This window comes from Brienomyrus brachyistius, chromosome 3 (assembly GCF_023856365.1).
Source record: "Brienomyrus brachyistius isolate T26 chromosome 3, BBRACH_0.4, whole genome shotgun sequence".
NCBI classification, from domain to species: Eukaryota; Metazoa; Chordata; class Actinopteri; order Osteoglossiformes; family Mormyridae; genus Brienomyrus; species Brienomyrus brachyistius.
In genome coordinates, this window is record NC_064535.1 from 21,400,313 (window position 1) to 21,424,788 (window position 24,476).

The following is a 24,476-nucleotide window of genomic DNA, read 5'->3' on the forward strand; positions in this document are numbered from 1 at the left end:
GGAAGAAGGCAAACCTCACCGCCCAAACCAGTTAGCTATGATTTCCTTTACTTTAACCAGGATTGCCGACTCTCACGCTTTCCGGCTCTCACTCTCACGCATGAAATCTTACAGCAAAACTATATTATTCCATTATAAACCTAAAATTAGCTACATCAAAAGTGTTGGGCTAGTTTGCGAATCCTACAGACTATTTACAAGGTAATAAAACTGTTGCATACATGTAAATGCGTGCAGACTGAAAATCTCACGCCAGCCAAGTAATCCAAGTAGGCAGCCCTGCAGTTTCCATGTTGCGCCATAATTTTGTGTGTGGTGGGGGGGGGGGTGTGTGTGCGGGTGAGGGTACCTGAGTCCCCCATTAGCATTTATGTGACAGGGTTTGGGGACCCGCCCCTTGACAAGTCTCTGCACGGTCCTCTGAAGGTGGCTAGCAACAGGAGAGACCCTGCACAACTGCATACACGTTTCATACCAGCACTATGATAGGTCTCTCATAATGACTTCCTTTGTTCCAACTCACCGGCCCACGGTTTTGACTGATGTTCCGCACAGACATTCCGTGTTGCTGGGACACTAAATCACACATGTGGCTCCGGAATGACAACCCCCCCCCCCCCCCCCCGGAATCCCCACAAGTGAGGACAGAATTTGATGACTCCTACCGCGCGCGCACCATCACTAAACGTTATGAAACGGCCTCCAGCCATTCTTCATTTCGATTAATTTTTTGATTGAGTATCATGTCATCTTCTCGGACTTTTCCCGCGTGTGCAGATGGGTTGCAGCTCTGCTTATAAATTAGACGACGTCTGTGACTGTCTTAGGAGTACTGTACCACCAAAACTCGTACAATTTAAGGTCTTGGGCCAGCGTAGGATTTATTGATAACAGTTTATGGATTCCTCTGGGGGGAATTTCCTGTGTTCAGATTCATTTTAAACCTTTTCCTTGAAGGTACTGTATCAATTCCCAGTAATGGTTTTACTACAATCCTATGCGTTATCCAGTAACATCCCTCAGAGTACCGAACCCCTAACTCAATCTACCGCACATCATGCGGTGCTATTCTGTGATCTTCTCAGAGGCTGAAGGAAGGATTTGGGGTACAGAGAAGCAGTGGTATTGAGAACATTTAATGGCCTGTATATTCACCGTAAGGGCAAAGCCTTCTGAGTAATGTAACATTGTCCAATGGCCTGTTAGTCAAAGCCATCATTGAGGTCTGGGGTGATGTTGTGGTCATGTGATTTTGCTTGGGGTCTCTCATGCCATCATCCCTCTTTCCTCCAGGTCTCTGCCCAGACTGGGAGACTTGGGACCCCAACCAGCCTGTGGAGAATGCCCGAGAGGCCATGCAGCAGGCTGACGATTGGCTGGGGGTACCACAGGTAAGCTAATCTGAATGTTACCAACTTCCATTAGACATCTGGCTGGTGCCTAAATCTCTGGAATCATCTTAGCATTTGCTACACCTTTAAACTCATGCTGGGGTATTTTCATGTGTTACACCTATAGTTATACTCATGCTCAGGATATTAGCATGTGTTACACCTATAGTTATACTCATGCTGGGGTATTAGCATGTGTTACACCTATAGTTATACTCATGCTCAGGGTATTAGCATGTGTTACACCTATAGTTATACTCATGCTCAGGGTATTAGCATGTGTTACATCTATAGTTATACTCATGCTCAGGGTATTAGCATGTGTTACACCTATAGTTATACTCATGCTCAGGGTATTAGCATGTGTTACACCTATAGTTATACTCATGCTCAGGGTATTAGCATGTGTTACACCTATAGTTATACTCATGCTCAGGGTATTAGCATGTGTTACACCTATAGTTATACTCATGCTCAGGGTATTAGCATGTGTTACACTTATAGTTATACTCATGCTGGGGTATTAGCATGTGTTACACCTATAGTTATACTCATGCTCAGGGTATTAGCATGTGTTACATCTATAGTTATACTCATGCTCAGGGTATTAGCATGTGTTACACTTATAGTTAACCTCATGATGCCCTTTGCTGCTTCACTGAGTCTCGCCATATCTTACCTGGAACCCAGTACAGTTCATCACCTCAGCTTTCTGCCAGCTGGGATACATTCTGTCCATCCTGAAAATATGGTAACTTTATACTGTGACTTTGTACTGTGAAGTTCAAGCAGCTTGGTAATATCTCAGCTTTACTGGGCATTTCCTGGTTTCTCCTGCCTGACACTGAACCACGCTGAGACCCGGGTTGATGAACCAACATCCTGGCGCACAGCCAAAGGCTCCTGGCCGGTTCACTTTTGGCTCAGTGCTGTGTCTGAATGCGTTTAGGGCATGTGAAGTGCTTAAGCCATACTGTGGCTAGGAAGTCAGCATGTCTCTGAATAAGCTGAAAAACGAGTCTCGTGTTAAACGTACTGTAAAAATGTGCATCATTTCTGTTTGATATTGGTATGCTAGCACAGTTGCTAAATGCATTCCTTAGGGGTGTGCGACTTAGAGCGACTTAATTGTTAACTGGATAAATAATTGATTAACTGCGTATGTTCCAAGTCAAACACAGGCAGAACTCAAAAATTTCTCTTCCACAATGTGTCAAGTTAACAGCAGCCTTAGGCAGCCCTGGGAGTGATTCAGATTTAGATGGAGGTATTTCTGGCTGAATTTCCCTCTGGGTTGGTTGGTGTCTGTTGACAAGACACTGGAAAGGCAGGTGGGAGGTCGTGAAATGTTGAGGGGGTGTGCGGGCCCTTTCCTTTCAGGCCCCTGACTGAAGGCCTTATTAGAAGTGTCTCTCCTGATTGAGTTTTCCCCCCCCAGTCACTGTGAAGGGGGTGCGGAGAATGGCAGGTCTGGCCTATTTCGGTCCTGGCCTGTTATCCTTACTCTTAAGCAGTTAAATATAACTAGAGAGGTTATTTCACACTATGGTGGGAGTCTGAGGAGTGTGGTGAACAGAGGACAGCGGTTCCACGTGGACTCAGTTTGGCTGTGGACACAGGGTGGTAATATGGTAATACTTGTGCTATATTGTTTAATCATAGTGGTCGTGCTCGTCCGGCTTCCATACCACGTAATGAGTCATTCTACCGTGTTATGTTGTTATTGGACGTCATATTGTAGGGTTAGGGTTAGTTCAGACCTTTAACTTAGTGGGTGTGGTTCAGGCAAGATCTGCATCATTCCCTCGATATTCTGAGGCTTTTAAGGGAAATCCAGATGGGTGAAATCTGCAGGAAGAGCCCCGCTCTCTGCTCTCCTTCCCCAACCTGACATCCATTACACGCAGTGGGTATTTCTCAGGGCTGCTCTCTCCCTTGCAGGCTGATTTCATTCTGCCACCAAAAGATCAGTTCCTCATGGAGCCTCCTCTTTTTCCATTCCTCAATTCCCTGTCAGTGATGGACAGTGTGTTATATAAATTCATCACAATGGATTTGTGTTTATTTGATTTCCTTTGACCTTTGTGGGTTCCTGGGGAATTCTCCCACATTTGCATTCTGACTAGCTTTAATGGGACTCAGATCCTGGTAATGTGAAGCATTTCCTTTTAACGTTCTACCACTAGTATTTCTGTTGCTACAGCCATTTATACATTGTGGAAAAGGCATTTGTCGGCTGGCTGAAGTTGTCTTTTGCCTCGGTTTTCCAGTGCTGGTTGATGTGGGGTCTTGTGTCCTTTCCTCTCTCTTCTGTAGGTCATCGCACCAGAAGAGATAGTGGATCCAAATGTGGATGAGCATTCGGTCATGACCTATCTGTCCCAGTTCCCCAAAGCCAAGCTTAAACCTGGGGCCCCTTTGCGTGCCAAGCAACTGTATCCCAAGAAGGCCAAGGCCTATGGACCAGGTTAGCAGATGGTTCCAGGATGCATTCTGTCAATCAGGGAAGATGTTAGACTTATTGCTGAGTCATGGCTCGCACCCCTTTGTCCGCAGGTATCGAGCCACGTGGCAATGTGGTGATGAAGCCGGCTGAATTCATCGTGGAGACTGTTGAGGCTGGGCTGGGAGAGGTCATTGTGTACGTGGAGGACCCTGAAGGACACACGGAAGAGGTGGGCGGTAGAACCTTGGGCAGAAGGGCAGATATAATACTGTAGTATAACCTTGTGTATAATCTTGTGTTTATATAATATTTCCAGGCCAGAGTGATCCCTAACAATGACAAGAAGAGGACCTACTCTGTCGCCTATGTTCCCAAAGTTGAGGGTCTTCACAAGGTACAGGATTAAACTCCTTTAATAGTTTCCGACATGTACTACCCTTCGGCTGAAACCTATAATATGTTTCTGGGCTTCTCTCCAGGTGAAGGTGCTCTTTGCAGGGCAAGACATTGACAGAAGCCCCTTTATGGTTCACGTGGCCAAAGCTCTGGGCGACTCCAACAAGGTGTCGGTTCGCGGGCCGGGCCTCGACCCTGTCGGCAACGTCGCCAACAAGCCGACCTATTTCGACATCTATACAGCAGGTAGGTCCCCGGGGAAACGTCCCAACTGGTGCGATTATGACCCAAGCTGCTTGCTTTTTGCACTGGAGACAGCAGGAGACCAACTTGTGGCATGAACTCCAGGGGCTGGGGCCGGAGATGTCGGCGTGGTCATCGTGGACTCGCAGGGCCGGAGGGACACGGTGGAGATCGTCCTGGAAAACAAAGGCGACAGCGTCTTCCGCTGCACCTACCGGCCCATACTGGAAGGTCCGCACACCATCTACGTCACATTTGCAGGCCAGCAGATTCCCAAAAGCCCCTTTACTGTCCACATCTCAGAAGGTGAGTCACCACGTCTGCCGCCTACTGATCACGGCTGAAGCGGTGCTGTGGGTGCCGATTGATTAATTAAATAATCAGCGTTTCCGACACATACATTAGCTACTTCCCCCCTTTCCTAATCTAACGAATGAGTGTCATGGGGGCTCTGCTAACTGAGAAGATTTTTCTGGTTTAGTCTCGTGTGAAGATAATTAGGCCTTAGAAATGGAAAATAGTCCCTTTTTTTGATTAGACAGTGCATCGTTTTGATTAATGTGCCAGTCGGAAGAGCTGATGTTAAAGGTGATTCGTTTCATGATTTGAAATCAAGGAGCCGTATTCCAGCCTGGCTGACTTAAATTTACAGGAGGTGCTCAAGCAGTAGTACGAGGAATACAATTTAATTACAGCCATGCCAGAAAACATGTAATAGAATGTCGTGGAATGGCTTTGGTACGACTTGAATCGGTTTTTTAGGGGTATGTATTAGTAAGGTAACGCTGAAGCAGAGGACGGCATTAAGTTTGTGCTCATGTAAGAGTGTGGGCTTCTTGTGGATGCTGGTCGTCCATCTGTGGCAGGGCCTTGGTTTCCGCTGTGGTCCAGGTTTGGTCTGGTTGGGGCTGGCTGAGCACGGCACCCCCTGTTGGCCAACGCCTGTGTGAAGCTCTGAATGCTCTTCTCGCCTTGTCTGTCATTCTAGCTCCATACAGCGCCCCGCCCTCCGGCTCCCCGGTTCAGATAGTCCCCCAGTCAATTCGCACACCGCCCACAGACAAGGCCAAGAAAATGCCTCCCCCAACACCACCCAAACCCAGGCGACCAAGTTAGTACAGGCCGCTGGGAATGCGGCTTGTGCTTGCTCCGGACCCCCCCCCCCGGCCTTGCACCTTGACGCCAGCCATGCCTGTGGCTCCGGTGCTGACCCCCCCCCAGCTTGTTGGCATGCATTGCTGCTTTGCCTCACTGTCGCCCTTCTCTGGTGAGGGCCCAGTGTACAGGGACCCACACAGGACCATGTGCTGTGTGAGTGGACGGTCACTTGATCAGTCTCTCTATGTGTGGGGACATGTCCATGTCCCATTCAGCAATATGTGTCCAAGAGAAACACAAATTATAAATTAAGAGGACATAGCAGTGTCCCATTCTGCAGAATGTCTCCAAGAGAAATTATCAAGCTAATTATCGCGCAGTGTAAAAAGGTTTGGTCTATATGTCGCACATGGCAACTAGTTATGTATGCAGTATGGACACAGTCATGTTGCAGGTAGTGTAATTAGTTATTATAATTAAAGATAGACATAAGAAATTAATTATCCAGTGGGCACATAAGGAAGTAGAATGCATGACAGTCAGTTTGAAGACTGCATTAATTAATGCTGTATAATTTTTTTCATGAATGATTAATGTTAAGAACAATAGCCGATGTAGCTTAATTGGAATAATTTGGTTTAATCAGAAGTAATAATTGATTGCGAAGAATGATAGGAGAGGGGGCTGGTGTGTTTCGGGAGAGCGAGTGTCTAGGTGACCGTCCAGGTATGCGCATAGTACTTGCCGAGTTCGATGCACATGGTCTTCATCATCTATGTCATCATCATCATCATCATCATTTTCATCCTCAAAGGGACATGTTCAAAGCAAAGGCTGTGTGTTCAGTGTGTCTGTATATTGTCTTGTTGACTTTTTGTCTGTTTTTAACCAAGTCAATGGAGAGTATGGCTTTGTTAGACAATCGTAACATGTTTGTTGCATATAACCCATTAACAAACTACTCTTTTTCCGTGTGTCGATTTAGTTTTTTCAGTCATTAAGTCAGTTTTATTTAAAATGTGGAAAAATAAGCCTTTAAATAAGGTTTTCGAATCTGGGAAGAAAGTCATTACCTTTGAAAATCTTTGATGTGGCCAAGTCACAGTTGTCATCTGTGTTATTTCATGGCTCTGCAAAACTAGTTAGTAAACTGCTATTAATTACTTGTAAATGCCAAACTCCACTAGATGGAGAAGAATTCCTTCTTTCTAAATCCCATAAAAATATGCAGTCAAAAGTCTAACATTTATTATTTTGTTGCTTGTTGTCATGGATTCTTTCGTAAGTAGTATTGATGTTATTTAAACGACTTGAAAATGATCGTTTACCGACATAGAGTCTTTTGATCATTTAATCACAGAATCAGTGTGAGCTCAGTTGTGAGATCGCTGTGTTCTTCTGTGTTCTTCTGTCCGCGTCTGGCTCGCGGGGGGAGCTGCCGCTTCTCCTGCCATGTGCTGCAGCTGCTTCTGTCCAGCGGCCGTTGGGAATGTGGCGTAACGTCCATCTCACTAACCCCGACCAGATGCGCCTGTCCTCAGGCGGTTTCCTCTAAAAACGCGTCGCCCGCATGTCCAACGGCCCTAACTGCCTCTCCTACTCCCAACAGCCAGCAACCCAAACGCGTGCCGGGCCACGGGACGAGGCCTCCAGCCAAAGGGCGTCCGGGTGAAGGAGTTCGCCGACTTCAGAGTGTTCACCAAGGGTGCCGGCACTGGAGAGCTCAAGGTCCTTGTCAGGGGACCAAGTGAGTGAGGCCTCATTGTCTCCACGGGAGCTTGTGATGGACGTCCGTGGTGAATCCACCGAGAGACACGCTGCAGTACATTGCTGCAAAAGTCTTAGGCAGACAAAGAACACGTTTAAGGCTGTAGCAAGTGTGTATTTGTTTGGAAAAAATACACAATTTAACACTAGAACGTATGCAAATTAACAGTAACACGATAAAAACTAACAGGAATTTCTCCTGTTCTCCAAAAAGTCACTGATATCTGTCAGATGGCTAGATGATCACCGCTTCAGGTCCCAAACCTCTCCTCAGGAGCACCTCAGTCATTCCATGGATTTGTAAAATTTTACCACCAGCTCACTTAACTTAATTAGTTAAATAATTCAATGAGGTATTGATTAGCCAAATAAGGAAGGCAGTGGTCCAGTGAAAAATACATTGGACTTTTGGATGTTCTAGCAAATACTATGGTGATTTTACGAGAGGTTTTGAAACGCCGAAACTGACACACTCTGACAGACATTATACAGCAGTTTCATGCCAACATGAAGATCATTTAAACAGCATTTTCAGTGACTGTCTAAGACTTTTTCTCAGTACTTTATCAGCCATTTCACAGATCGCAAAGGGTGTGTTCAAACCATTCTGCCCTAACATTCTAAATGTCTGCTCCCCACCCTCCAAGGGGGCGCCGAGGAACCCGTCAAGGTGCAGGAGGTCGGAGACGGCGTATTTGAGTGCGAATACTACCCGGTCATGCCGGGAAAGTATACAGTCACCATCACCTGGGGAGGACACACAATCCCACGCAGGTGAGGACACGGAGGGGGTGAACCCCACCCCTCCATACCCACACACACACACACACACACACACACACATATCAGCTGAAAAGGAATGTGGGAGGTGCCGCCTGGAAATTTCAAGGAGCCCGATCGGAACGGGCACACAGCAACTTTCCAAATACCAACGAGGTCACTGCGACTGGACACGCTCAATGTCCACATTCCCCAGGGGTTAACCAGAGAACAGCAGAAACATGATACACAGCTAGGGAATTTCACACCAGACAATGAAATGCAGGTCCGAGTTAGCATAATCGGCCTATAAGGGTGGCTCAGAGTGCATATTATATGACATGTATTATATTACATTTCTGTTGTATTACATCACATTTATGTTGCATCATAAACCATAAAATGATGACATGTAGGGTGTTAATCATAACCGCCATCTTGCAAAATTCCACAGTAACACAAACATGGATTGTTCACTGTGGGGAATATCCTGTGGAGTAACAGCTCTCGCGACTAGCTTGTCATGACACACGGACGTTTGTGTTTTGAAGCCCGTTCGAGGTTCTGATCAGTGAGGAGGCGGGGCAACAGAAAGTCCGAGCCTGGGGTCCCGGCCTGGAGACAGGAATGGTGGGGAAATCAGCTGACTTTGTGGTGGAAGCCATCGGAACAGAAGTGGGAACTCTGGGTATGTCGCACCTTAAAAGAACAGAGTGATGGATTTGGCTGCTGAGGCAATTATGAGACACTGAGTCATTGTTGCTTGGAAGTACTGAAAGAATGATGTTATTTAGCACACTTGGACACGCTTATGGTGTCTATGGTTGTCATTGAGGTTAGAATTTTCTGAGGCTTATCGTCATGCTTTGATGTATCATACTAGTTGTTTCCTTGGGTGTCGGGCAAACTGCCTCCTTGTAACATTACAGATCACGCTTCGCGAAACACAATAGTTTAGTACACAGCAGTGATGACAATTGAGCAGTTCACCCACGCAGCACAAGGAAAACAGTCCTTGTTCTGTGAAGGATGTTCCGCACCCCTCTGGAGTGTGTTCTGAGGGGCGCGACGCCTGTTATTTCTCCTACATAGATTCTTTTCCTGTGCTGCTTGCTGCACCCTTTCCCAGGTCCCATGCATGTTAGGTTTTGTTTTTCGAACTTGAGAGAAAGCAGCGTTTCTCCCATCGGTTTAGCTGTCCGTGCATAGCCTCCTGTTACTGTGGTCTGTGTTTGCAAACGAACAAAAAGTCGTGACCTCTGTTACGTGTGTAGGCCAGGCACTAGCAGACTGCAAACACAATGAGGTAATTGATCCAAAGATCCAAAATTCCAGAATTCCTCTGATTTCCTGTAATACCCATGAAAGGCGTGAATAAGAGCTGCAACTGGTCCACATAGTGTTAGTTCGTGTGCCTCCTGATTGTTAAGCTACTCCATGTTGGATTGCTTCTGTTTCAGAAAAACAACTTTGTAAAATAAACGGGGGTCTTATATTTGAGGCAGAGGATGAGGCAGTGGATGAGGCAATGGATGAGGCAGAGGATGAGGCAGAGGATGAGGCAGAGGATGAGGCAATAGATGAGGCAGAGGATGAGGCAATAGATGAGGCAGAGGATGAGGCAGAGCCAAGAGCACCCAGCTCTCTTTCTCTACAGGCTTTTCCATCGAGGGACCATCCCAAGCCAAGATCGAGTGTGACGACAAGGGCGACGGCTCCTGCGATGTGTCCTATTGGCCAACAGAACCGGGCGACTACGCCGTGCACGTTATCTGCGACGATGAAGACATCAAAGACAGTCCCTTCATGGCTCATATCCTACCTGCTGCCAACAACGTCTTCCCAGAGAAGGCAGGTCACCCCCTCTGATGTTTATGACCGTTAAAATTTAAATAAATATATATAAGCCTATTTCTCAACTGATTTTCCAACATAACTCTGGATAAGAGCACCAGCTGTGTAAATATCTGAGACGAATTAAATGCAACCCTCTGCTTCCAATTATTCCCTTGGCCGGCGGTGATGAGCACGATCATGGTGTGCCTTTTGCTGCAGGTTAAAGCATATGGTCCAGGCCTGGAACCCACCGGCTGCATTGTGAACAAGCCTGCCGAGTTCACCATCGATGCCCGTCGTGCCGGGAAAGGGCAGCTGAAAATCTACGCCCAGGTACGGGGGATCATCATCAGAGACTGCACGGGCGCCACGAGCAGCCGATGCGTTGGCTGACGTGCCGTGGAGTGCTCAACCTCTCCAGCTGACATTCTGACTTGTTCACCACTGTTTAAGGTGTTAAGTTGAAATTGTGCGTGGCTCGGATTATGGTTTCAGTTACGAAAACATAATCCTTGACAAGGCTGAGATCATTCCTGGCTTCTCCGTCAGCCTGGTGGATAATGTTGTGCATATATCTTTTTTTCAGGATGCAGAAGGTTTCCCTATTGACATCCAGATCATGGATAATGGGGACAGCACGTTCTTTTGTGTCTACATCCCAACCAAGCCACTGAAGCACACCATCATCATCACGTGGGGAGAGGTCAACGTTCCCAACAGCCCTTTCAGGGTGAGACCACTAACCCTTCTGATCCTCCTGGAAATCAAGGTCTCGGTAACACGGAGCACAGATACTGAGTAATAACTCAGTTACTACTGAAGTACAAATCATGAACAAATCATGAACAAATATAGTAGCTACTTGAAATTAAACTGTCACGATTCATCAATAATGAAAAACCATGAGTGTTAATCATTACTTGTTTCTTTAGTAGTTCTTTCAGTAGTTAAATGGAGTTTACAGTATTACCAGATATACTAACAAATGTAGTAACTACTTGGGATGAAAGATGCATCAGGATTCATTAACATGAGATCAGTATGTAACTAAGACCTGGTTAATTAATACCTAAGTAATAGCATAATACTATATTATTTTTGCCTTGTCGAGTAAGGTGTTACCGAGGTTGTTATCATTAATATTAGAAGGAATGTTAGTGATAGAGATTAGAGAAAAATTGGTCAGAGGAGAATATAAAAAATGTCCTTAGCGGTGTGTTTTAGCAGGAGTAATGTCCGGGAGATTGACACTTTGGAGCCAGGATAGGTGGTGATTCTGGGGTCCATCCTGACTGAGCCTGGAGTTCATGTTCACTGCTTCATGAAATCTGACTCTGCCCTCATGGTGGATGGTGATAATTATGTTTAGGTGACCATTGGAGAAGGTAGTCACCCAGAGAATGTGAAAGTATATGGACCAGGGGTGGAGAAGGCGGGGCTAAAAGCCAACGAGCCTACCTATTTCACCGTGGACTGCAGTGAAGCAGGACAGGGTAAGAATAATCTACACTGTAAGTAGGATACTCTGGACTAATGTGTATATTAAGAAACTCATTTGGCCTTATGAATACAGTATGACGATCATGTGATGCTAACACTAACTATAATGCTGTCATTCCATTGTCTCACTGTGGCAGGCGACGTCAGCATTGGGATCAAGTGTGCTCCTGGTGTTGTTGGGTCAGCTGAGGCTGACATCGACTTTGACATCATCAAGAATGACAATGACACTTTCACTGTCAAATACACCCCCCCTGGCCCAGGTCGTTACACCATAATGGTCCTGTTTGCTGACCAGGTGGGTCTGGGTGGAGCTTCTTCGGCCGTCTGTTACAGTCACATGACAAGCACCGTAAACCGAGATATGTTCTTCTCACTTGGGTGCAGGAAATTCCCATCAGCCCATTCCGCATCAAAGTGGATCCCTCCCACGATGCTGCTAAGGTGAGGGCAGAAGGTCCTGGACTGAACAAGACAGGTACGTCTTCGCGGGATCAGGGGTCCCCTGCCGTCGAACCTGAAGAAGAAGCCCAGGGTCGTTCATCGGCGATGGTGGCCGATGAACATGAGCACGGTAAACGAATTCCTGACGACTTCTGCACGTTACAGGTGTGGAGGTGGGCAAGCCGACGCATTTCACGGTGTACACAAAAGGCGCTGGCAAAGCCAAGCTCGACGTCCATTTTACCGGCGCCGCCAAGGGAGAGGCCGTGCGGGACTTTGAGATCATTGACAACCATGACTACTCCTACACTGTGAGGTACACAGCTGTGCAGCAGGTAAGGCCGACGCACTTGGCCCATCCATGGTATCGTTCTGGTATCATGGTATCGTATGTATTATCGTACATGGTATCGTATCGTGCTAGTGAGTAACCAATAGCTTCTCTAGGTTCAGATTGTCTAGTTTGTGCAGTGTGAAAAATAACATTTAGAGTTTTAATACTGAATTAATATGGCTATTACTTAATACTCTTTGGGCACTTTTCCAGTGTACCACTGTACATTTGGTACTTGAAGTATCATAAGTACTGTACTTCGTGCTGTGGAAAAGCCCCTTTTGTCTTGCTGATCCTGAATGAGTAACTGTGTTCCCCTCCTCAGGGAAATATGACCATCGCTGTCTCCCACGGAGGTGATCCCATTCCCAAGAGCCCGTTCAGCATCACTGTCGCCCCTCCTTTGGATCTCAACAAGGTCAAAGTTCAAGGCCTCAGCAACAGTAAGCATTGCAAGCGCAACTGAACAGTGGCCAACCGCTAGTGAAGCTTTATAATAAGCAGCATTATTGCCATAACATGTAAAAGCAGGATGAGGCGCACTAGGGGGAGAATTACCTATAAACTGCCTCTTTGTGTCTTCAGAAGTGGATGTTGGCAAGGACCAGGAGTTTGCAGTCAACACAAGGGGCGCTGGAGGGCAGGGAAAAGTTGATGTGAAGATCACATCCCCCTCACGACGGCCAATCCCGTGCAAGGTGGAATCAGGCACGGCCAATGACATTCACTCTGTGAAGTACATCCCTCCTGAGGAGGGCCCCTACAAGGTTGACATCAGCTACGATGGAAACCCATTGCCCGGCAGTCCCTTTGCTGTGGAAGGGGTCATGCCCCCTGACCCATCAAAGGTAAACAAAACCTCTTGTTTTTCATTTTAGTTGTTAGAATCTATAACATCTAATTGTTATAGTGAGAGTTATTAATAAGTCAACCGCACAGATAACATTTCCTGTCTTATAGGTACGTGCATATGGCCCAGGATTGAAAGGAGGCATTGTGGGTAAACCGGCCCCATTTGCTATTGACACAAAGGGGGCAGGCACGGGTGGGCTGGGCCTAACAGTGGAAGGGCCTTGCGAGGCAAAGATCGAGTGTCAGGACAATGGCGATGGGTCCTGCTCCGTGTCCTACCTGCCTACTGAGCCCGGCGAATACTCCATCAACATCCTTTTTGCCGAGGCCCACATTCCTGGCTCTCCATTCAAAGCGCTGGTCCAGCCGGTCTTCGACCCCAGCAAGGTGACGGCCAGCGGGCCGGGCCTGGAGCGGGGCAAGGTCAACGAGGCGGGCTCCTTCACTGTGGACTGCTCCAAGGCTGGAGAAGCTGAGCTCACCATTGAGATAATATCAGACTCGGGGTCCAAGGCCGAGGTACACATTCAGAACAACAGTGATGGCACGTACTCCATCACCTATATCCCTTCCTTCCATGGGATGTACACCCTCACAATCAAATATGGAGGACACGCCGTGCCCAAATTCCCTGCCCGACTCCAGGTGGACCCTGCCATCGACACCAGTGGAGTGAAGGTGTATGGACCAGGCATTGAAGCCAGAGGTAGGAGAACTTCTTCTGGACTCTCCACAGAAGTTTGTTCGTATCTTGAATGTTTTTCATGTGCCCATCTAGAGGGCAGAAATTAGGTCAGCAGTAATCCCGTCACCTGAAACCGTTTTTGCCAAGCGTCCTTTCTGCCCAACATGCAAAAAAAAACAAGCAATAATCTGCTGCGGCTTGGCCTCAAATGGACACACTGTGCTCTGTTTGCTGGGAACGGGAGCCAATCTGATTACAGTCCTCTCACATGTTGAGCCAATCAGATTACAGTCAGCAGCTGTTACATGTTTTCACGTTTTCCACCGAAGGATCCCCCCGCAGAATCATGTCTCTGACCTGCCTTTGGCTGATGGATTGCTAGTGGATGGGCATTTGTTCAATCCGCATTAGTCTTTCTTTCTGTCAGAACAGACCTTTATAATTGGATGGTGACGTCAATGGTTTAGCAAAAGATTGGTCTGTATATTATATGTAAGCTAACAGTTCATATTTAAAAAAAATGAATATGACAAGGCCAAGGCTGTTCAATCATGGGTATCTGGGTCACAGTGCGCTGCAAGATCCTGTAATGCTCCCAAATAATTATGATTTTTTTTTTTACTTTGTTCTTAGAAAATTGCTACTTCGACTCTTAGATCAAAAAGACCTTGTAAAAGGAGAATGTAGACGGGGCTGAACGTGAACGGAGTTAGCTATCAAAGGTCCTGTGTGTGCGGTCGGCACAGACTCCGAAACGTGCGAATCGCCACATTCGCGCCATTGTCGTTTGACTTTTTGCACGTCTGGCTGACTTGGGAAATAGTGTTCCTCTCGACACAGCACGATAATACAAGGTCTTACATCCGTAGCTCTGCTTCCGTTTAATTCATTGCCGAGAGACGAATTTCCATGGTGAGACTTACTAAACTGAAGGCAGCTTTTTGCCTTGGGGATACTCGCGCCAGTAAATCGAGGCTCACTGAGACTGAAATTCTGCACTTGCTACCGAGTAAAGGATGAGGTCTTTACCAGTAAAGCTGACCCAGTGTGACCCTGTTTGTCTGATGTCCACTTGCCTCTTACTGTCAGCGACCTGATGGATGGTTCACTACCTCTGGGGGTCCCGTTAAATGACGACTTCCCATGAACCTTTCTCTTGCCAATTTGTCATTGTCCTGTGGAAGATCCTCTGCCCTGGGGAGGACCGTAATTCATCACCCGACGCTCTGTTCGCAGGGGTGCTCCGGGAGGTCACCACGCACTTCATCGTCGACGCTCGCGCCCACAGCAAGGTTGGGGGCGGGCATGTGAAAGCCCGGATCGTTAACCCGTCAGGAAACAACACCGACATTTACATTACGGACAAGGGAGATGGGACTTACAGGCTGGAGTACACAGCATATGAAGACGGTAGGACACCAGAGAAGAGAGACATTAATTCATTTGTAACTATTGCTAAAAAACAAATATGGAGTCAATCTAATTAAACGTTTTTTTTTCCACATGATTTTCATAAATACACTGTTAGAAAAACAGAATACCAATTTGTACCTTTGCTTCTCACTGGGACTGTACCCTCAAGGCTCTGCCAACTGTAACCTATAGCTGTCGGTAAATGTCCCTTTTAGTCTAAATTAAGGGACTCCCCCAAGGTACAAACAACATTAATGTACACCCAATGGTACAAAAATGTTCCTCATAGTCTATTTCTGTGCCTTAAAAGGTACAAGTACCTACAGCTATAGGGTACAAGTGGCAGACTCTGAGGGTACAGCCCCAGTGACAAGCAGAGGTACAAATCAATACTCTTTTTTTCTGACAGCGTATGTTCCGGTAAAGTCTGCATTTTGGGAGAACTTGGAAAACATATGGTAATTGCTGAATTATTACTGTTTCCCGGTAAATCTGTTAATTGAAAAACAAACGTGTCTGTGGCTCCCCACAGCACTTGTGCTCCTGCCGTTTGCCTGGGCGAAAATTACTCTGGAGCTTTACAGTTTTTATTGTAAAAAAATCCATTGCGTTGTTTTTCCAAACACCAGTTCATCCATAAAGAGACAAGCAGTGAAAAGCAGCTTGGCAAGTTTAGGGTTTCAGGGGGAGCCGGGGGGCGTAAAAATAGGACTAGTTAACGACATGGGGGGGGGGGGGGGGTTGAGTAAGGAGCTTTGGGGAGACTATAAATAAGTGGTGGGCAAGCATGGCCCCCTGCACTCAATGCTGGCTGGAGACACTGGCAGAAATACTGAGAGTAATGCCTGAGCCTGGGGGGGGGGGGTTCATCAGCATCCATCTCTGTCGGAGGCGGTGAAGTGGTGAGATTGGACCGGGGGGAGTCACACAGGTGACACTGGTGCTGTTACCATGTCTGCTGAGCCTAGAGCCGGTGTTCCTGCAATGTAATGAGCACCAGCACTGCTCTGTGAAAAGCTGTATTGATCCAGACGGAGTCTGTGAATCGCTGGAGCCATTGGACCTGTCGCTGTCGCACTCTCCTTAACTTTCTATTCTTTAGTAAAGCAAAAACCCTCAGACTGGCATATTCCTGAGGGGCTCAGCTATGGTCTATAACAAGCTTTTACACCAGATAACATATTGAAAACTGTTGATGATCTAATCGCTTCTGCAGGCATGCACCTGATTGAGATCCTGTATGATGACGTTGCGGTTCCCAAGAGTCCCTTCAGGGTGATGGTCACTGAGGGCTGTGACCCAACACGCGTGCGGGCATATGGTCCTGGACTGGAAGAGGGACTGGTTAACAAGCCCAACCGATTTACTGTGGAAACAAGGTATTGGCAGGACATTCTCATTAAGAGGGGAATGCTGTCTGGAATTTTTATTTTGTTACTATGGAGAAGAGACTGAGAACTGAGATGGAATTTGTGCCACAGATTTGTGCCTTTCTGTAGTGACAAGCTCCCAAATTTATCCCTGCAGAGGTGCAGGGACTGGAGGGTTGGGTTTGGCCATTGAGGGACCCTCCGAGGCCAAGATGTCCTGTAAGGACAACAAAGATGGCAGCTGCAGCGTGGAGTACATCCCGTTTACCCCCGGGGACTATGACGTCAATATCACTTTTGGAGGGCATCCCATACCTGGTACCTTGTGTTTGAAATGACAGGATATGACATCACATTTGAAATGACAGGATATGACATCACATTTCCACATTTCTCTGTGGTTAGTTTAGGTTAGGTTAAATTCGATTAGATTAGGTTGGGTTGGGTCAGACTTAAAAATTTCCAGGATTTCTCTATTCATCCTGTCGTACCTAATTTAGGCCTATTACTATCCAACATCCGTTCCTATGACATTTTTAATGACATCATACAAGCAGTTTTAATTTGATTCCATTTAGCAGAAGTCAAAATAATGTACAATTAGTCTGAGACAGTTTTCTGGAATGTGTGACAGATTAATGTCTGAAACAATTTCCTGGAGGTTCCTTATGTAATGTGACAAACGGGTCATAATGGTTATACTGCTAAATTCATACATATGTTTAAAGTGATTTAAAATAGTACAGAAGCGTCAGCAGTGACAGAGACGGTAGATGAGGTGTGTCTGTGTCTCCGATATACAGGAAGTCCCTTCCGTGTTCCAGTCCGGGAGCTGGTGGACCCCAGCAAGGTGAAATGCACCGGGTCTGGGCTGGGGAACGGCGTGAGGGCGCACGTGCCCCAGACGTTCACCGTGGACACCAGCAAAGCCGGCCTGGCCCCCCTCGAAGTGCTGCTTTATGGGCCAACTGGTAATAAGCCGTGTCACTACACACAGACCCACCGAAGACACGCACACACACATGCAGACACACATCCACTTACACATTGTGTATGTAGATACACGCACCAACAAGACAAATACTCAAGCGCACATATGATTCACAAATACCAATGACACACAAATGTAAATTCATACACGCAAAACTCTCTCTCACGTCGTATTACAGGCACTCAGTACCAAACACACACATATATATATATATTTTCTAATACACAAAACTCATACTCCTACTTTTAAGGAGAAACACAGCGCAGAATTAAAGTTACTGTTTCATAAACGAGGCCCCATTTTCTTGACCCCTGAGGAGTTACGAACTGAAGGACAGTATATTTCTCTTATCTTTCAAAGAACAGTTGAATTATTCATGTGAGAGAACAATTATTTTTTTTACTTTTTTTCCTTGTCACCAGGGGCCGCTGAACCCGTTAGCATCAAAGACAACGGCGATGGCACGCACACAGTCAACTACACGCCTGCCAAGGACGGGCCTTACACTGTGTCGGTTAAATATGCCGACCAGGAGGTTCCTCGTAGGTGAGGACCTTCTCGAATCGTCCTTTGCTGTGTCGAAGGGGCTTTTTCTTAAAAATTCAGGATTATGACGGGAACAAGTCCGCTTCCTTTCCTTTTAGAGGGCAACTGCATCGAAGGGTAATAATTGATCTCAACAGGATTCTGCGCTACATGCGTATGAGTCATACAGTGCGGGCTGCTGAGGAGGTCGAGCTGCCATCGAATGCCAGTTTATTGTCTGCCCCAGTTTATGCTGAAACACGGCATGTTTGGTTGTTTTTCTGAAGTTGGTCTTATGTGTTCCTGACTGTTCCCCATTGCCCTTCATTTCTCCCCCATCTCAGTCCGTTTAAGATTAAAGTACTGCCCGCTCACGATGCCAGCAAGGTGCGTGCCAGTGGGCCCGGGCTCAACGCCTCCGGCGTGCCCGCCAGCCTACCCGTTGAGTTCACCATCGACGCACGGGACGCCGGAGAAGGACTGCTCACCGTGCAGATTCTGGTGGGTTTCATTATCGATTGGTCGCCGGGAGACCGCTTTCATCCAGTGTGAAAGGGTTCAATTTTAATGACAAAGTAATTAATGCTTGGGCCTCATATTGTATTTACATATATGTGCTTAAAAGACACACAAAATAACTGATTACCTACAGGAACACTGAACTACACTTCATACCTCCAGTTGTTCAGAAAGAGTTTCTGCCTGTCGCTCCAGGATCTTGAGGGGTGGGAACAGGAGGCCTCGGTTTTTGTGGAGGACTGGGGCAGGAGGGTGTGGGAGAGACGTATTGTAAAGGGATCCAACCCCACACCCTTTCCTAGGAAAGGCTCTGTAAGGCCATGCAGCTTGTGGCCTCTGCTTCCACCTTCCACCCTGTCCACCGTCTTCCAAGCCCTGACCCCGACACGCCCTCCGTTCCCAGCCATACTTGTGTTTTACCAAGTAGAATTTCATTTAACCCACATGACCTGTGATTTTTTTTCCTCCCTCGGAATGCAAATGAATTGCGTGCAATGCATAGATTTTTTTAAGTGTACCAAACGGAAGTACCTTTAATATATGTGATCCGTGGGGCTGTTTAAGACTTCAGACACATAAAATATGGGCTGAATATTCCGTGTCAATAGTGCAAGAAGATATACAAATTAGCTCACCCCATGGAACCTTCATAATTAATTTTTTTTTTTATGAAGTTTGGGTTAACCATCACTGATCCCTTCATTGTTCAGTCAAGACACAGAAATCTTCATAAAGGAAATGACTCCCATCAAATATCTCACCCCCGAGTGTCTCAGACTGTACATATTAAAAGCCTTTTTGTTCCCTCCATTCTAAAGATATGGCAGGAATAGCAAGGATTTGGGAAGAAAATTGCAAAATAGTCCCCCAAGAGCAGCTTTCGCAATAACTGGAACTCAACTAAGAGAAAACTCACCCTTTTTAAAATTCTGATATCTAGACCCTTAATTGATGGACTGACACACATCAGATTTAACTTGTGTTTTGATGTGGTTTGAAGTCCTTGACTAACTTCAAAGAAAATAATGCTTTCTGGCTGTTTTTAAGTCGTGAATGGCACACATATTTAGTTCAATCAACTCTCTTGTGTGTCCTCCAAAAACAGTCTCTGGTACAAATACTGTTCTTCAGCTGAAATAGATTCCAGAACAATGTCATTCATTTTCCATTGTTGTTTTGGTGAGCTTGATCCTTCACCATCCTCTCCGCTAACCGCATGGCCACCTGGTGCTCCTGGTTCATACATGTAAACATCGACAATGTGTTCAGCATATCTAGAGTAAAGGACCTAGCGGATGATGGTGGTACACGACGATCACGATGTTTCCTGAGGCTAAAGCAGAACGACCGCTGTGCACAGCGACACACGCTATCACAAAGACAAACCGAATCACACGTTATGCACGAATAATAACGGGCGCGTCTGCCTCCCAGGATCCCGAGGGGAAGCCGAAGAAAGCCACCATCCGGGATAACAGAGATGGAACGTACACAGTGTCCTATGTGCCGGACATGACGGGACGCTACACCATCACCATCAAGTACGGTGGAGATGAGATTCCGTACTCGCCCTACCGCATCCACGCCCTGCCTTCAGGGGATGCCAGCAAATGCCTGGTCACAGGTCAGTCCTGGCCGTAACGTAGTCCAGGCTATTCTACAGCAGCCGTGAAAACCATTACTAAAGCATCATGTTGTCTTCTTTTAATTTGCAGTATCCATTGGTGGACATGGATTGGGTAAGCAGTTGAATCAACATGAGATCTGCACATGAGGATCAGTTGTGAGTGAGCGGGTGAATCACTGGGTCGAATCGGTTCCCTGTGGGTGATACCGATCCTTCACAGGTACAGGTCTTGGATCCACCATTCAGATCGGGGAGGAGACTGTCATTACAGTGGATGCGAAAGCTGCAGGAAAGGGAAAGGTCACCTGCAAGGTGTCCACGCCCGATGGTGCGGAACTGGATGTGGACGTGGTGGAGAACTCCGACGGCACCTTCGACATCTACTACACGGCCCCAGAGCCGGGCAAATACGTCATCACCATTCGCTTCGGAGGGGAGCAGATTCCCAACAGCCCCTTCCATGTGGTGGTACGTACCTTCCTGTCAGGGTTACGTGACAATATTACTCATATTACTCTTCTGGCATGCTCTGCACGTTTGAAATTGTCCAAGACGTACAAAGTAACTAGATGTAACGTTGAAACAACTCGATAACGTCAAACCAAACGCCCACAGAATTGTTTGAACGTCACTATAATTTTATTTAACACAAATATGAATATGTAGCTGCGAGAAAGCATGTGGTAGGTTTTTCCTCTGTATGTATCTAAAAGAATAAGATATAAAGAATGAAATGATGCACATCGTAGAGCCTGTGTGCTCTGGGATGTGGCAGGTATTTGCATACTGAGCCGGTAAAGACAGACCGTTCCCTTTCGGGGGAAGAAAAGCAAGGCAGATGGGCCATGTCCTCGTTCTCTTGTGACTGTGAAATGTCAGGAATGAAGTTGCACGCGGATGTAACAGGTTTTTCTTGACGGCGTGTGTCTTGTGGACGTCTGACTGTCAGGAGAAGACTAAAGAGGTTGCGCTTAAAAGTAGATCTGAACATCTTCAGATCTGTTTGTTGTTTTGGAAAGGCGTATCTTTAACGTAAAGATAACGTAAAGATAACTTTAACGTGCTACCCGTGTGGCTGCAGCCTTTGAGAAGGATCTCGCTGCTCTGATCTTACGTAAGATGTCATTAACAGTGTGGAGATGGTAATGGATGCGTGCATTAACGTGGATATGTTGTCTCTGACTTACCTTCCCACTAGGCATGTGACACCATCCCTATAATCGAGGAACCATGTGACAAGCTACAGTTACATCAGCCCTACGCACCCTACCAGGGCTACCCCCCACACTGGGTATAAACACACACACCCCCAGTCCGTGAAGACACAGTATCCCCAGGGGCCATTGTCCCTTCATCACCAGTCCCCTCATTCACTAATACCCTGCACACCATCATCCTCCCCTCTGGACTCTACTCAACAGAACCCTTCTGTCGAATAGCTCAGACATACCCTTGGGCAAAGCTGAGCCAAAACTGAACCATAAAGTAGCTTTCAGGCTCGTATATGTCTTTGATTCGCTGCATAAATAAATACAATTGCCATTTGACTATAAACCATGATGAACTATTATAGCATGTATCACAATCTTCATATGCTTAGTAGCTCAGCATTGATAGCTTTTTGCTAATACTATGGAAGTACTAGAGTCATGTTAAGAGGGTATGTCTAAGTGACAGAAAATGGACACTTGCTAACTTTACTTAATCCTTCCCATCATCCCTCTCTACATCACTGGTTCATCCATCAGTTCTCAGTCATCTAATTAGTTTACTGCCTTGTTACTCCTGCATTGTCTCACCACTGTCCTCGCTCTGCCCTCTGTCCTGTTTTAACCCATCCACCGAGGCAACCCGTAACGTTGACATTTAAGCGATGGGTTTTCTGTTAAATGATCATTACACCGGTGATGTTGTTATGTCATATTATATTATTATATTATTGAGTTTGGAAGGGTCTATGAAAAGTTTTAGTTCTTTGACAGAACTGATTCTGTCTTCCCCTTTATTGTTTGTATGTGTTTGTGCGTGTTTTTACTGTGTTGTTCTCTTGGATTGATGTATCATATTTCTGTGCATGGTTTGGTGTTTTGTCGGCCATTTGTTTTCCTTTCAGTTGCTCTGTCTCTTGTCAGATCGGCCTACAAGGCCTGAAATCTTGGCTGTCTTTGTCGCCTGTAGCTGGTATCTCTCTCAGGCCTCGACATCCCCTCCCCTCCGAATTTTCCCTTCGTTCTCTGGTCAGTCACGCAGTTGGCCGCTAAGTCGCTCTTCTTTCTGCACGTTTTCCAGGCCACGGAGGAACCGACTGTCCCCGCTGAGAGCGCAGAGCCCTTGCTCCGACCTTTCAATCTAGTCATACCCTTCACGGTACAGAAGGGCGAGATCACAGGTGAGATCCTTAGATGTCCCCCAGGCGACAGGGAGACATTTAAGCAGACCGGCCTTTGACGCCCCAATAAGCCCTCGGTTTTATATGACTTGGCTCTGCTGACTATTGGCAGCAGTCAGTATTTACGACAGATATGTCAACTCCCAGTAAAGTAGGCGAGGTTCCTTTCCCCTGTAATCCAGCTGGATTCTCGTTTAATTTACTGATTTCATGGAAGCCCTCTTGGGTGCCGTTCTCTTTAGACTTTATTTATAGTGTTGAATTGTGTGCATAGCAGCAATGTGTTTCACATTACTATTGTTAGCAATTTCTGGGTTCGAAGGTTTCTTTGCCAGACCAGTCTCTTTTACACAAACACTCGCACATGTTCGTGCCAGATTGCGGTGTGTAGGTGTTAGGTTTTGTTTGGTTGTGACAAGGTATCATTGTGCCTCGTAGGTGAAGTTCGCATGCCATCTGGCAAGACGGCTCGTCCCCATATCACCGACAACAAGGATGGCACAGTAACGGTGAGGTACGCCCCAACAGAGAAGGGCCTACATGAGATGGACATCAAGTATGACGGCAACCACATACCAGGTAGAGTAGTACCCCAAGTAGTATCGCTGAATAGTGTCAGTGTTTTTTAATGCATATGGTTTATTTTACCAGAGAGCCAAAGATATTGCCTCGCAGTAACATGTGGAAACCAAACGTAATTATCTGTGCAAAAAGAAAATAAAGTCTATAATGAAAAACACAGTTGAGATTTGGAGGGATGGCAGGACAGAAAGTGCCGGTTCATAAGCAATCGCCGAAAAGCTGATTTGTGTTGGATCCCTCTTTTCACAGGAAGCCCTTTGCAGTTCTATGTGGATGCCATCAACAGTGGCCATGTGACGGCCTATGGGCCTGGCCTGAGCCACGGCGTGGTGAACAAGCCCGCGACGTTCACCATCGTCACCAAGGATGCTGGAGAAGGTGCTGGAACGTGAAACAGTTGTGTAGAGCATTGTCGACTCTAGTTAGAGGTCGACGACCGGGGCTAATAAAGAAACGATTTTAAGGAGACGTCATTTTATATTTGATTTTGACTGGGGTTCGAGAGAAGTGCAGTTTTCCTATTTTCCTATTGTGTAGATTTCCTCTGGGTTCTCTGTTTACTCCTGTAGTCCTAATACATCCAGGTAATGTGAACTGACTCCAGATTCCTCTATAATCCTGTACTGTTTAAGTGGATGGATGGATGGATGGGTGGGCAACAGTGCAAGAAATGATTAGAACTATTGCCATACTATATATTGCAAAAGAAAAGGTTGTAAGAAATGTAAAATGAGCCACCGCTTTCGCTCAGGCGGTCTGTCACTGGCTGTGGAGGGTCCATCCAAGGCAGAGATCACATGCAAGGACAACAAAGATGGCACCTGCACCGTGTCTTACATGCCCACTGCGCCTGGCGACTACAACATCATCGTCAAGTTCGATGACAAGCACATCCCAGGCAGCCCCTTCATGGCTAAGATTACAGGTATCATTTTGTTTCCCCCGATTCTGACATTTGTTTTTGTCACCCTTGAGCAGCTCTAGGACACCAGGGGAATGTGTGTCTGGTTGTGTTTAGGCTTCTGTGAGGCTCAGATTGGCAGGAACCACCTGTTTCCTCCATCTGCCCCCTCACACTCACGCTAACCCTTCCACCATAAGGTCTCTCCGTTCCACATCTTAGTGTTTCCACTGTTTATGCAAACAGCCTGTCAGTGATTCTTATTGACTGAGAAGATTACGTGGGACGAAATGGGGACGTAGATCATATAGGGTGCCCCTAGTTTGAAGCTTGGACTCACTTTTGGACCCTTGTGTTTCATTCCAACAGCCAGCCGCAGGAACTGACTCTCATTGAGTGCCTCGTGTT

At 46.5% G+C, this 24,476-nt stretch overlaps 1 protein-coding gene across 1 annotated transcript in view; it reads left to right on the plus strand.

The window, feature by feature from the left end:
- Positions 1-24,476, plus strand: part of flncb (filamin C, gamma b (actin binding protein 280)) — a 48,714-nt gene that overhangs the window by 15,813 nt on the left and 8,425 nt on the right. Inside the window, 33 exon segments of the mRNA XM_049007445.1 lie at positions 1,294-1,391; positions 3,708-3,858; positions 3,948-4,066; positions 4,154-4,231; positions 4,317-4,479; positions 4,582-4,782; positions 7,184-7,321; positions 7,989-8,115; positions 8,652-8,788; positions 9,758-9,951; positions 10,156-10,269; positions 10,523-10,666; positions 11,306-11,429; positions 11,574-11,734; positions 11,824-11,914; positions 12,046-12,215; positions 12,540-12,657; positions 12,800-13,062; positions 13,175-13,772; positions 14,988-15,161; positions 16,381-16,543; positions 16,692-16,852; positions 17,338-17,505; positions 17,948-18,071; positions 18,395-18,551; positions 20,004-20,193; positions 20,285-20,308; positions 20,417-20,664; positions 21,395-21,487; positions 22,486-22,585; positions 23,024-23,164; positions 23,417-23,545; positions 23,919-24,092. Coding sequence (XP_048863402.1) covers positions 1,294-1,391; positions 3,708-3,858; positions 3,948-4,066; positions 4,154-4,231; positions 4,317-4,479; positions 4,582-4,782; positions 7,184-7,321; positions 7,989-8,115; positions 8,652-8,788; positions 9,758-9,951; positions 10,156-10,269; positions 10,523-10,666; positions 11,306-11,429; positions 11,574-11,734; positions 11,824-11,914; positions 12,046-12,215; positions 12,540-12,657; positions 12,800-13,062; positions 13,175-13,772; positions 14,988-15,161; positions 16,381-16,543; positions 16,692-16,852; positions 17,338-17,505; positions 17,948-18,071; positions 18,395-18,551; positions 20,004-20,193; positions 20,285-20,308; positions 20,417-20,664; positions 21,395-21,487; positions 22,486-22,585; positions 23,024-23,164; positions 23,417-23,545; positions 23,919-24,092 — 5,235 coding nt within the window.